This window comes from Mustela nivalis (genome assembly GCF_964662115.1).
Source record: "Mustela nivalis genome assembly, chromosome: 2".
Classification (NCBI taxonomy): Eukaryota; Metazoa; Chordata; class Mammalia; order Carnivora; family Mustelidae; genus Mustela; species Mustela nivalis.
The window spans coordinates 117,764,389-117,779,496 of record NC_139021.1 but is presented as its reverse complement, the minus strand read 5'-3'; the positions used below and the strand labels follow the sequence as shown (position 1 = coordinate 117,779,496).

The 15,108-nt window shown below is 37.2% G+C and overlaps 1 protein-coding gene across 1 annotated transcript in view; it reads left to right on the top strand.

Moving 5' to 3' along the window:
- The window catches only part of PCDH15 (protocadherin related 15), a 1,700,294-nt gene that overhangs the window by 1,055,413 nt on the left and 629,773 nt on the right, over nt 1-15,108 (top strand). Inside the window, exons 6-7 of the mRNA XM_082719991.1 lie at nt 4,907-4,921; nt 5,448-5,513. Of these exons, the coding sequence (XP_082576117.1) occupies nt 4,907-4,921; nt 5,448-5,513 (81 nt within the window). The remainder of the gene's footprint in view (nt 1-4,906; nt 4,922-5,447; nt 5,514-15,108) is intronic.

Sequence of the window (15,108 nt, the reverse complement as noted above, 5' to 3'; positions counted from 1 at the left end):
CTCCCCTTCACACTTCTCCTGAGGTAGCATTAATGATTCTATCTTAAGATAATTTGTTGTTCATTCCTTCTCCATTACTTGTATATGAGAATGATATTTCTAATATTAAAAAGGAAAAATAAAGATTAAGTTACAGTGGGCTTTGAAAAAGTTGTGTAAATTTGGTTGAAGCCATAAATTCTTTTGTTCAATAAATAATTGCTGAGAATCAATTATGTTCTAGAAAATCTGCCCCGGGACACAACCCTGAGGAATAGAAGATCTGTCAGTGAGGAATCAGATATTCATAAACTGGCACTAGAAGGCAGAGTTATGAGAGTATATATCAGGGAACCTGAGGCTTGGAAATGGTTTCTTTGAGAAAGTAAGGCATACACCAAAATCTAAAGGATATGCAAGTGAATGATGGGCTGAGAGTAAAGATTAGAAACAAGAAATACTGCAATATGGAAAGGTCTTGAGGTAGCTCAGGATGGAGAATAGAATACCTGAGGAAAAGAAACAAGTCCATTTGGAATGTTGACAACAAGTGAATGTACAAGAACAGATGGAAGAGAAGAGGAGTCCATATCATACAGGTCCTGGTAGGCCTTGCAGTTTGGTTTTCATTCTAAAATCAGACTGTGCAGAGGATTGTAGGTCATTTAAAAAAAAAAATGTTTTAACCTAAAAGCAATGGAAGATCATGAAATGGTAAGCCAGTTGTTCCTTATAAAAGATCATGTAGATTAAGATATTAAAGAATGGGGCAAGATTGCCAATAGAGAAAATAGTTACCAAACCTGTTTGAGAAGAGATTGGATCAGTGTGCTGAAACGGGAGACTGAACGCAGTAGGTAGATATGAGAAGCTTGAATTCTGTAGGAATTCAAGACTTGTTGGTGGATTCAGTCCAGGCACATGAGGGAAATGGTTAAACTCCAATGTGATCACCTGGTTTCTGGTTTATGCGGAAGTGTGCTTATTCACTGATATAACACATACTGAAAGAGGCCAGGTTTGGGCTCAGGATAACAATATGTTTAAGGAAACTTTGATATTCCAAGTGTAGGTATCACCTGGACAGTAGGACCCAGACTCAGAAGAGAGGTCTATGGTAAGTAAAATATGCAAGTGATTAATACAGCCATGGTGCCTACAATATCAATATTACCCTCCCCCAAAAAACACCAAACAAGTAAGTAGGTTTTATTGAAATTTTATTGAAAACACATTGTTTGGCCATAAAAGGATATTTTGAAAATAAGCTAAGTTTGAAATGTGGTTTTCCTGCCTATAGTGACCTCCTGGTAAGGAATGAGCATGTTTTGACAATTTTGGATGGTTGCCTTTCTGTAACCCATTTGTGCCATGCTCTAAGCTTCAGGCTTCAGTGAGAATAGCATATCACAGATTTAGTGCCTTTAAAACCAGGATATTACGTCTTTTTCTAATACTTCTTTTGGGGTGTTAAATCCAACTTGTTGCATGAGATTATTTAAAAATACATGGCTTATTCTTAGCTTGATGACAAATTTGCAAAAATATATCACACTGAGCATTCAGATATTTGTATTCATAGCCTGCACTTTACAATAAATTGGTTATGGGAAGCAGGTAGTGGCCTAAGAGGTTAGAAATTTGAGGCATGAAAAACAATGAATTTGTGATTTAACCCAGACAGTCAAGGATGAAATTAAATAGATTAGGGAACTCCATTTCCAAGGTACAAGCGTCATCAACTAACCTGCCTTTCATGTGCTGGACAAATTATCCATAGGCCATAGAGAACAGCATCACCCAGCCCCCAAATTGCTTTATAATCTTTATTTTGATGTCCATTTGGATATTTTGCATACACAATACATCCCTGGCTATTCCATCTAAAATTACTTTTTTTTCAAGACAATTCTGACTATACTTCGTTGTTGAAAATATTTTGGGGCCTTTCAAAACTAATTAATCATGCTTTCATGAATGCATCATTCCAAAACAAACATTTTAGCTGTTGTGAACAATGCTATTAACAGGTTATTTTTAGATATCTGACTAATCTCTCTTCACTAGCATTGTTAGTCTTTAAAAAAAATACATCACTTTTGGTTTGATCACAAATAACTGAAGTATTTGTTAGATATAAGACAATCTTACTGGGGGGGGGGGCAGAGTGCGCCCGGGTGACTCAGTCATTAAGTGTCTGCCTTTGGCTCAGGTCATGATCCCAGTGGGATCGAGCCCCTCGTCAGGCTCTCTTCTCATCTGGAAGTCTGCTTCTCCCTTTCCCACTCCCTCTGCTTGTGTTCCCTCTCTTGCTGTCTCTCTCTCTGTCAAATAAATAAGAACCTTAAAAAAAAAAAGACTCTTACTGGGGTGAGGGGAAGGTGGAGTCTGCTGGAAGAGGAAAGCTTAGGGAAAGTCTCCTAATGCAGACTAAGTGGGAGGAACCACAGCTGAACCTCTATGTTGAAGATGTCGTGAAAACAGAGACTTCAGGCAGCTCTCAGGGCGGATGGAGGAGGTTTGAATGGGAGGTTGTAGCTGGGCAGACTGTAGTTCAGGAAAAATCAACACACATTCTTTTAGGACCATGTCTTAAGAACTGGTTTACTAAGGTGGAATGTAATGACTATGATGGTTACTAATGTTGTTAAGATGTTTATGATGGAGATTTGGTCTGATGAGCTCTTGTGAGAAAGACATACTTGTCTTTGCTGTGGTGTAATGTGTGGCATGGAACATCGTGGGCACTGAAGAATTACAGAGAAGAGTCACTGAATCTGGGCTAACAACAAGGAAGATTTTCTGGAAGAGGGGATGCCTTGCCAGGTTTTTTTTTTTTTTTTTTTAAAGAAATAGAAGTCAAGCCAGGGAAGAAGAGAAGGAGGAAGGGCATTTGAGCAGATGGCACAGCCAACAAGAATTGGGTTGGTTGTGGCTAGGGAATGGATTGAGTGGAGGGGTCAGGGGGTTAGTTAGAGCTGGGAGGTGGGAAGTCGCACTTGGCTTAGCTGAGTAGAGAAAGCATATCCATACATTTAATGATACCCAGCTGGTGAAGGAATACTTTGCAAAAGTAACTACTCTCTCAAGGACAAAGGGAAGAGATGTTCGGTAATATGAGAACTGCTTCTGGAAAGAACTGGTCAGGTTTCGTTTATCCTCTTCTGCACAAATGGCCTCTGCCTTCTTGTGTATCCCGTTTCCACTCCCCACATGCATTGTCTCTTTTTCCTTTTAATCATTTATGTTGTCAGTGAACTGATTAAGGAATTGCCTCCACATGGACCACGTTGCCCTACACTTGTGTGATTGTTTATGCATCTTTGTTCTCGTTAGTCTCCAACCTGTTTCACCTGAGACCTTTGAAGAACAGAGCTGTTAATTTTGTATTCCCCTGTTCAGCACAGTGTAATTCATCCACAAATTTTCCTGAGTGAATGAATAATGTTTGAATGCGTAGAGGAATACAAAACTAGATGAAAATATATGAGAACAAGAAGTAAAAGACAAATTCCAAGTGGGGATGTGGGCAAGTTTTCATGAAATAGGAGAAATCATGTTCTACCAAAAGGAGCAGAGCTTTGCTGGGCAGAAAGAGGCAAGAATGAATTCAGTTAACAGAACTTCCCTAAACATCCAAAGTATGTTCCTGCAAGAGTCAGGGGTCTGATATAGCTGAAAGGCACAAAGCTTAATTGTAAATAAACCATGTTGAGACCTGACATCTTTTGAAATATTGTCCTAAACCACTTAGATTTGAAAAGCTTTAAATGGTATCGTAAGAAAGTTTTCTGTACTCCAGAGGAAACATACACGGTTTTGTGCAGAGAGATGCCATTATTTTACCTTTGATTTGGGTGCATGAATGTAATTCTCACGGGATGAATCAATGAACACATGGTGATAGCAAAGCTTCTGGGAGGTAGTGAGGAAATCATTGCAAGAGCAGGAGTGACCGTGTATGTCGGGGGTGGAGAAAGGAGGAGGAGTGTAATGAGTATGAGATATTTTAAATCTAAAATGTTGTGACTTGGAATTCCTAGAACATTAATGAGGAGGCAAAGAAAAACACCGGAGACCTCTGAGATTTTCAGCTCCACGTGAGACAGCATGTACCTTACAGTATAGAATGGAGCATACTGAAGGCTTTATTATTCATGCCCATGTGCATAATAGAGTTCAAATGAATGAATGGACAAATGAATGCATGAATAAATAACCTCAGAATCTTCCAAATAACAGACATACTTGGATGGCTTTAAGCAAATCTGTCTTACGCTGTAGTCAAAGGACTGTGCTTTGGAGCTATAACTGCCAACACAGCCCCTTCAGGCTCACGGAAGACCTCCCAGAGTGCTTTACATCTCACAAGCATAGCTGTGACATCTTGTGGGCAAAGGCTTCACATGTTAATTATTATGGATAGTATAGCTCATGGTATTTTTTACATGTTCGTTATCATGAGACTCTTGGCAAGGTATTAGCAGGGCATTAGACAACAAATTGGTCATGTCTCTTGATGTACAGGCACTATCCTTAAGGTTTGTTCAACATAGGGATAATAGACTGTTCAGAAGTAACTTGTATTTCCCTTTTCACAGAAAACATATAAATGTACTTTGTAGTATTTGCAAGCCTATCCATATAATATAATATTAATAATATAATAACTTTATTATTAAAGTTTGGAGGTGCTAATGACATATATTATCAAGTTACTGTGTTAATATTACATTAAAACTGGAAAATCTGAGAGAAGGATTTTATGTATTTCTTTTCCTCAAGTCATTATGTGATGTATCTGTTGTTATATAGTGCTATTTATATCTTTCAATCCACACTAAATATATACATATATTCTTTCTTCCTTTCTTTCTTCCATTTTTCTGATCTGCTTCCATTGATGACTCTATACTTTTGACTCCAGACTGGCAATATGAGGGTAAGATGACAAAAATAAAAATGCCAAACAACCTCATGAACACTGCTTGTCTGTCTTTGTTTCATTCTCTTTAGAACATTATTAAAATTCTATTCACTCCCTTTAATTAGACCCTTTATCACAATTAAAGTCCAATTATGTTTGTTTCTGTTGTGAAGCTTTAATTACAATTTATCCTTGTTAATCATTCCTTTATGTTATTTCTTTGGGTTAAATTACCATCCCATTATCTCTGTCCTGAAGGACTTCTGCTCTCCAGTGGTCTCTGCTGGTGTTTTCTCAGTAAGATTTGAATAGTTTTGTGGTGTACAAAGTGATTGTGTTATGATGTCGCAAGGAATCTACGTGGTTCTCATGAAATTTTTTTAAGCTAAAAAATTATTAAAAGTAAAGTAATGATGCCTATTGATTTGATTGTGGGATTTTTCTTTTTTAAATATCAATGAATTTCATCTCAATGAATTTCATCTCAGGGTGAGTGTCCTGCAGTTGCTTCTTCTTACCTTTGGTTGTTTTCTCTCTTTAGATTGCAAACTAGCTAGGGGAGGACCACCAGCCACCATAGTTGCTATCGATGAAGAGAGTCGGAATGGTGAGTGAACTTTGAATTTTACAAATGACTTCTCTTCTCCTTTCAACCCCAGACTTGTTACATTTGGAAGTACTAAAGGAAAGCTGCAGCCCAAATCCACAAACCGCACTCCCTTAATTTCTTCCCTATACGAACTTGAATTAGAACCTATGCTGGAAATGCTTTACTTGTTTAATACAGGAGAAACTTCTCCATGACTAGAAAGGTTGTTCATTCTTGATCGTAAAGGAGCATTTTACTCAGGATCAGTCCGAAAGACTGCTTTCAGATAGGGCTGGAGATTTTCTTTGTCAGTGGGTAGAGTTGACTATCGTGCATATAAACACCTGGTCACCTCAGTAAGATACACTGCATTCTTCCAAAAGAAGTGGACCACAAGGTAAGCCTTCCACAGCCCACTTATGCTGGCTGGAATCTGGTAAGGTTTAAGCTCCATAGTCTACCAGACATGGGCATTTAGGAATGGTTAATGGTAAAACTGGAAATTCTTAGGAACAGAGAACCTGACCAAAGGTTCTGAGAGCAGAGGAAGAAGCTTGCATGTTGGTTCAGGTCGTCTGCCATAAAGAACAACTAATATCAAATCCACATTACATTCTTCAAGAAGTACTTTTCCTTATCAAAGCCCAAAATAAATACATTTGGTACTTTGTTCTACAGTTCTCTCTGAGCCTCTTTCATCTTCAGTGTGTGAGTGTTTACAGATTCTTCTTCCCTGTTAGGACTGCAGTAAAACAGTATCTCTTGAGGCTTGGTTTCTGTTTCAAACTATTCTAAGTGTGGGAGTGTGCGCTGAGGCACAGTTTGTGTACTAATTCCACAGTGGACTTTCCACTGGGCTTCCATTGGGTTTGTTTGGTCCATGTTTTCTGTCTGCTTGAAAAAAGTCTGTCTTCCAGACTTATATATACATATACATATGGGGCTTATTAGAGAATGATCTTTTCTCCTGGAATTTAACCCACATATATCTTGAAGCCTTCTATGACATAAGTGATACTTTCATTGTTCCACATTAGAAACATTCCTTTATTCCTTCGAAGAGTTGGCCTAATTCTTTTTATTCTTGCATATCCTTTGGAATTAGCCAAAAATATCCATAGCTTTGCTGGCCTCTGTTTAAACAAAATAAATGATCTGTACTAAATTTTAGCAACATTTAAAAAATCACAAAACCTCGAGTTTTCTCATTATTTTTTAAAAAGCCAGTCTGGGGGTGCTGGGGTGGCTCAGTCGTTAAGCTCCCGCCTTTGGCTCAGCTCATGATTCTAGGGTCCTGGGATCGGGCCCCACATTGGGCTGTCTGCTTAGCGGGAAGCCTGCTTCTCCCTCTCATGCTCCTCCAACTTGTGTTCCCTCTCTCACTGTGACTTTCTCTGTCAAATAAATAAATAATATCTTAAAAAAAAAAAAAAAGCCAGTCTGTATTGAGCCTGAAAGCAGATAAAGTCGATGCATTATTATGATGTTTTTGAATAAGTTCAAAGTAAATCTTATGTGTGTCTACAGAAAATGAAAAAAAAAAAAAAGAATACCGAAATTTTTTTCCATACATGTAGAAAATCATGGTTTATTTATCATTAACTATTTTTGAAATACAAATCTATAATATTTCAAAAACAAATCTACAAGGAAAACAGTTTGTCTTTTTAACCAGAAACCAAAAAGGGAAAAAAAAAAGTGATAGAATGCCATTCTCTATTTTAGTTTCTTTATTGTTCACTGATTCACTTGAACACCTATGCTGAGTTGAACTAAAGCACTTAGTTTTATTAAATAATTTTTTTTTTTTTTAAAGATTTTATTTATTTATTTGACAGAGAGAAATCACAAGTGGGCAGAGAGGCAGAGAGAGAGAGAGGAGGAAGCAGGCTCCCTGCTGAGCAGAGAGAGCCCGATGCGGGACCCCGAGATCATGACCTGAGCCGAAGGCAGCGGCCTAACCCACTGAGCCACCCAGGCGCCCCTAAATAATTTTGTTTTAACATGTTTTAACATACAGAGCTTATTTTGCCAAATGTCCTGAATAATGATGATATTTTGCCTCCTTTTTTATGACTCAGTCTCATTTTTCAAAGGACCAGGAGCTCAGCAGACATGTTACCATAGAGTATCTGGTAGTGCGTGTGATAAGCGTTCAATATTTGTGTTGTAGAAGCAAGTGGCATGATACAGCGTAGGAACATTGTATTCTTTAATTGGCATATTTTGTAGAAACTGCCAACTCCTCAGAATCCTGCCAAAGTCATTTGAGTGTCATCACAAGGAATATAAATACTTGTCTAGAGACTAAATGTTTGCATTTTTATTTTACATTAAATTTCTAAAAATATGATCAAGTGAACCTCTGCCAAAGATTATAATACAGTACGCAGCCATCCTTGTCTCAAAAGTCTGCAGGAAGCAATGCATGAAAATGTGTTTCATATTTTTCTTCAGGCCATCTAAGAAACTTCCAGTCAGACAGTTCATTCTGAGCCTCCTCTTAAACTACCTTAATTTCTCTTTTTCTGAATCTTTTAATTAGTAGCAATAAAACATGTGGGTATTTGATTTTATCAATATAATACACATCATTTTTAAGTTTTGGGACTTCTTTTTTTTTTTAATTTAATTTATTTATTTGTCAGAAAGAGAGAGAGAGGAGTGAGAGCGAGCACAGGCAGACAGCGTGGCAGGCAGAGGCAGAGGGAGAAGCAGGCTCCCTGCCAAGCAAGGAGCCTGATGTGGGACTCCATTCCAGGACGCTGGGATTATGACCTGAGCCAAAGGCAATCGCTTAACCAACTGAGCCACCCAGGTGCCCCTAAGTTTTGGGACTTCTTAAAAGAAAGGCAGAGGGGCACCAGGATGGCTCAGTCAGTTAAGTGTCTGACTTTTGGTTTCAGCTCAGGTCATGATCTCAGGGTCGTGAGATCGAGCCCCACACTGGGCTCTGCACTCAGCAGGGAGCCTCCTTGAGATTGTCTCCATCTCCCTCTCCTTCTGTCCTTCCCCACCGCTAGTGCTCTCTCTCTCTCTCTGTCAAATAAAATGAATAAGTAAAATCTTTTAAAAAATAAGGCAGAGCAAATCCCTTATCAAGCCAAAATAGTAAGTTTATTGTGTGTCAACTTACCTTTGGTTTGCTTTATTGATGTCTACAGGTATTGTAGACATGTGTTGCTAAATCTGTCCTCCACTAAAGTAGAGCTTTTAATAGCTCAGCTTTTAAAAAATATATATACTTAATTTTCTCATGTAAGTCATTGACATACATTTGTAGAATGTCCATTATTTGTCACAGGCTTCTGCATCATTCATAATTTTTAGACTCTGGGGGATGGGAATATTTCCTCTTTGTGGATATGTATGTTAAATGTATGCTAAATATGTATGCTAAATGCATTTGCACAAATATGTATGTTTGAAAGAATTAATGGGTGGAGAGCCATAAACTTCTTAGTAACTCTGGACTCTTTTCAGTTCTTCCCCTCTTTGAACATTATTCTCAACATCATAAGAAGAGATTCTTTATCTTACCCACAATCTGAACCAGGAGTTTATATTCATCAAAACTATAAGAAAATCAAGCTTCGGTTTTAAGGACACAAAGTCAACACAAAAATGGGCAAACGCTGGCTCCTGACAACCATCAGAAATCTGTCAAGCTAAAGTGGGCTCAGTGTGCAATCCCATTTAGAGAGGAGAATGTGTACTGAGAAATGGACTTGGATGTATTTTCTTGCTCAGGAAAGTGAGAAATATATAAAAATTCCTTCTGGAGAACTTATGTCTACACAAAAGCCCACACATGGATGTTTATAGCAACTTTATATCTAATTTCTAAAACTTGGAAGCAACCTAGATGTCCTTCAGTCAGTGAATGGGTAAACTGTGGTGTATCCACACAAATTCCGTGTGAAAAAGAAAGAGCTGTCAAACCATGAAAGACAAGAAAGAATCCTTTAAAAATAATAATAATTTATGTTTTAATTATTTAACACACAGTGTTATCATTAACACACAGTGTTACATTAGTTTCAGGTGGATAATATACTGATTTAGCTATTCTAAACATTACTCAGGGCTCATCAAAAGAAGTATACTCTTAATCCCTGTTACCTATTTAATCCATCCTCCCTCCTGCCTCTGCTAACCACCAGTGTGTTCTCTATAATTAAGAGTGGTTTCTTTAAAAAAAAAAAAAATAGAGAGAGGGAGAGTGTGGTTTCTTTGTGTCTTTTGTTTGTTTGTTTCCTCAATTCCACATGAGTGAAGTCATATGGTATTTGTCTTCCTCTAACTGATTTATTTCACTTAGCATGATACTCTAGATCCTCCCATGTTATTGCAAATGGCAAGATTTCATCATATATATATATATATATACAGACACACATACATATCTTCTTTTTATATTCATCTATCAATGCACACTTGAGTTACTTCCATATTTTGGCTATGGTAAATAATGCTACAATAAACATATGAGTGCATTAATCTTTTTGAATTACTTTTTGGGACTTTTTGGGTAGATAATCAGTAGTGAAATTACTGGATCATATAGTAATTCTACTTTTAATTTTTTGAGGGCTCTCCATACTGTTTTCTCTAGTGGCTGCACAGTTTACATTCCCATTAACAGTGCATGAGGGTTCCTTTTTCTCCACATCCTCACTAACACCTGTTGTTTCTTTTTTTTTTTTTTTTAATTTTAGCCATTCTGATGGGTATAAGATGATATCTCATTGTGGTTTTGATTTGCATTTTCCTGATGATGAGCGATGTTGAACATCTTTTCACATGTCTGTGGACCACATTTATGTCTTCTTTGGGTACATGTCTGTTCATGGCTTCTGCCCATTTTTTAATTGGATTTTAAATATTTTGGATACTAACCATTTATTGGATAAATCATTTTCAAATATCTTCTCCCATTCAGTAGTCAGTCTTTTTGTTTTGTTGATTGTTTCCTTTACTATGCAGAAGCTTTTCATTTTGATGTATTCCTAATATTTTATTTTTGCTTTTAGTTCCCTTGCCTTAGGAGACATACCCAGAAATGTGTTGCCATAGCAGAGAATGTTCATGTATCCTTGAAAAGAATGTGTATGCTGCTCTTTTAGGATGGAGTGTTCTGAATATATTTGTTAGATCTATCTGATCCAAAGCATCATTCAAGGATACTCTTTCCTTATCTTCTATTTGGATGATCTTTCCAATGATTCAAGTGAGGTGTTAAAGCTCCCTACTGTTATTGTACAACTCTTGGTCATTTGTTTCGTGCTTGTTATTAGCAGCTTCATGTATGTGGATGCTCTCTTATTGGGTGCATAAATGTTTATAATTGTTATATTTTTTCTTGTTGGATTGTTCCCTTTATGGTTATATAGAGTCCTTCTTTGTCTCTTGTTAGAGTCTTTGTTTTAAAATATATTTTGTAGATTGGAAGGAATCTTAAATGCACATAAATAAGTGAAAGAAGCCGATCTGGAAAATCTACATATGTATGATTCTAACTGGAAAGGTAAACTATGGAGATATTCTGGAAAAGGCAAAGTTATGGAGAAAATAAAAAATTCTGTAGTCTGGGGGTGAGTGGGACAGAGATAGATAAGGAGAACACAGAGGATTTTTAGAGCATGAAAATACTCTGTATGATATAGTTTTTTTAAGATTTTATTTATTTATTTGACAGGCAGAGATCACAAGTAGGCAGAGAGGCAGGCAGAGAGAGAGAGGAGGAAGCAGGCTTCCTGCTGAGCAGAGAGCCCCATGCGGGGCTCCATCCCAGGACCCTGGGATCATGACCTGAGTCCAAGTCAGAGGCTTTAATCCACTGAGCCACCCAGGCACCCTCTGTATGATATTTTAATGATGGATTTATGTCATCATACATTTGTCTAAACCAAAAGAGTGCACAATACTGAGAGGGAACCTTAAGGTAAATTGTGGACTTTGGGTGATTATGATGTGTCAGTATAGGCTTATCCTTTAAAAAAAAATACCATTCTCATAGTGGTGTTGATAATAGAAGATGCTATTTGTATGTAGGCACAGGAGAATCTCTTTCTGTCCCTTTCATTTTTTGTTGTAAACCCAGAACTTCTCTAAAAAAGTAGTCTTTGGGCACCTGGGTTGCTCAGTAGGTTAAGCCTCTGCCGTTGGCACAGGTCATGATCTCCGGGTTCTGGGATCAAGTCCTGCATCAGGCTCCCTGCTCAGTGGGGAGTCTGCTTCTCCCTCTCTCTCTGGCCACCTCTCTGCCTACTTAGGATTTCTGTCTCTCAAATAAATAAATAAAATCTTTAAAAATAGAAGTCTTTAAACATATTTCTGGAAGTACATATTCTAGGTTCATTGGACTCCAAGTTGTTTATGGCATTGAGTCCTTCCTGGAAGGAGGGAGGAGGAGTTACATGGGGACCATGGATAGTCTGCCCTCAAGTGCCAGCTACTATATGGCAATGGGGGCATGGCTTCCAAACAGGTTTGAGGACATCCAGTTCAGGCTAATCCTCAGAAACTGGATAAGTGCATAGGCAGTGCTAAAGCAAGAGGACAAAAAAATTACACTGTAGTTGTACAATATAGAAAGATTTAGAGGCAGAGGATATCACTATCTAAATGATGGATTCAAGACCCATCTTAAAGGTCCTTTATAGATTTATAGTTGGAAAGATATTGTGGGCTGGCAGCAAATTTAAGAAATGAACGATGATGCTGAGGGTCTCTAGAATTTGAATGTAGCATCCAATAAATGAGACCGCAGCTGACTCAATGGGGAAGTTTGCTCTTTGTTCTCAGGTTGCATTTCAAAGCCAAGGTATGAATGAGGCTGAGGATTATAGATCCCTACATGCTTCCTGGAAGATAGGGGAGGTCACAGACAGGAGCGATGATTTCATTTTGTCACTCCTTCCCCACAATTGCTCTAGTCCAAGTGCACAGTTAGGGGAGGGAAGGAAGGGATGTGGAGGTTGGTCCCTTCCTTGAAACAGTTATGATACAAGGGATATTTAAGTTCCTCAGCATTCTTTTCCTTCCATTGCCCAAACCACTAGTCTTATAAAAGGAGGAGATTCCATTTTTATGTTGATGTTTTTCTTTCCTTATAATTGTCAGTTACATACACTTGAGTTTCTAAGAAGGAGTTCATCAGACTCCACCCCCCACACCTCCAAAGGGTCCCAAATGAAATTATACACAGACTTAGTAAAAGATTACTTGTGCTCATGGACAGAAAAAAATCTTCATGTAATCAACATGTTTTAATGAAAATTCCCTAAGTTTAAACAAAGTGTGATGTCATAAAAATCTTTGTCGTCCAAGTGTTCAGAACTCATCAGTTTTGCCTATTTTTACTCATTCTTCTTCATTCTCCAAAGAGAAAAGAGTCTAAACTGGCTGCAGTTTTGTACCATCAGAATGGAAGAAGTGTAGGCTCTTTATGGAATGGTACATGGTAGAAGATGATGCAAACCACAGCTGTGAGACTGCATGGGCTATTCAGGAAGAGGTGGAACTGGGGAACCAAGATGGCAGGTGTCAGGCAGCTGGGATAGCTGTGTTCTTTTCAGGTGAAGTGAGGGTCTCCCAAGAAGTTGTGCCTGCTGGGAATGCATAGTAGATGCAAAATGTTTCAATAACCATTGTCATAGACAGATTCCTTGGCTCTTGTAAATATTGGTAGAAATGTTGTTGAAGATTGAAATTCTTATGTGGGCCTGTCATTGAGCCATGCTTCCTTCAGTGTGTCAAAACTGGGACTCTGGTTTAAGGTGTCCCTAGATTTAATTTTCTTGTCTCACTGTCGCTGTCTCTTTTTCTCATAATCAATAACTATTTTGGTTATTTCAAATAAGGAATATAATAACCAAGTGTTGCCCACATGACTTATATATTAAATAAAATTTGAATTACAACATACCTTCTCAGATATGAAGCTTTTAAAAAGTTGTATAGAGGTTTAGTCATGAAAAAAATGGAGGAAGAATCAGGTGACTGTGTCTTGTGAGAGGTTTGGAATGTTTGTTGTAAACCACTACTTTCTTTAGTCACTTTAATTCCAGCTCTTTCGTGCATTGTCATCTCATTGCTATTGTACAATGTTTGTTTCTTTCTTTGATGTCTTCATTATTTAATCCCAGAATAATTCTATATCTGAACTATGAAAAAATTAAAAGACAAATTTAAAACAAAACAAAATATGGTTTTATGCAGATGACTATATATTGTATACTATACATTAGGAAACACAGCAACCATGGCAATGATAGAAACTGCAAAGATTACAATGAATTAATGGATGACTGCATAAGCCAATGAAATACTGACATAAGACTAGAATTTTTTATGGAGTTATGAAGGGTCATCAGTGATGACATCAAGCAATCAATTTTTAGCCTAAAATAGCACTTTTGTTTTTTCTGCATAAGTAGGGAAAATATTTTCTTTTTGTTCTATAATTTGTAACATTCTAAATTGATTCTTAACTGCCAAAGAAATTATATGGTTTTTATAAGATGTTACTGGTCTTCTGGCTAGATTGCTGGTGGATGTTGCATAGGACCAAACTCATGATTATGGATTTCCTTATTGTCATTTTATTGTTGAATTTCCCCAGTCTTTACCAAGTCATTCTGAGTTCTTTCCAGTGGAAGATGTAATCAGAAATGAGGAAAGAGATTTTTTCCATAAAGTATGAAGGAGTTAAATGAAGCTATCCAAAATACACTTGCTGGCCTAAAGTGATGTTAAAAAAAAAAAAAAATCATGCCCAATTCTTCATGTATTTTAATCCTCTTACTATTATGCCTGTAAGACAACTCTTATAAGAGGAAACAATTTGGCTCTTCTCATTACGGTTTAAACTACATATGCAATGGTGCATTGTGCTTCTTTCCAAAGAGTCATTTTCTAAAAGGTCAGCAGCTTCAAACCTCCTGAATATATAACTGAAATGATAAGTAAATAGAAAAGTTTCCAAGCATTAAGGAAATAGGTTGTTATTTATCTCCTCAAGTTATCTAGAATTTTATTGACATTAAATCATACATTATAGTTCATTAATGATCTTTCTTTGCTTTTTTTTTTTTTTTTTTTTTTTTTTTTTTTTAGTACCCAATATGCAGTGAGATTGCTGGAGTAATGGAAGGATCATAAAACATGGGGCAGGAGAAAGGCAAAGGGCAGAGAGAAGTCAGAAAAAAGGCCAGCAAGTCAGGGCACTTGATATAAGGAAGACATATCTGTGAAAGTTAGCAGCCCCTCCTTTACTGTTTAAATTTCAAAATGCTAATGTTATTAACAATGGTGAAAAGATTTAGTAGTGGAAAATAACCCCTGGTCTCTAAGGAAGTGAAAAGTACATTTAAAGAAATTCTATTCTAATTGTATTTTTCCTTGTTGTTTAAACCCTTTCTTTTAATCACATGACTAATTATAATAAGCCTGAATCATAGAGAATTAAACTGTATTACACACACTCACATATATACACGATCCCAGATGATGCTGTTCTCATGAGCCTTTGTCTATAGAGAGTATCTACGTCATAAATCATTATTGATTTATTTGTGTAGATTGTTGGAACTCAGGCCATGAGCAATGG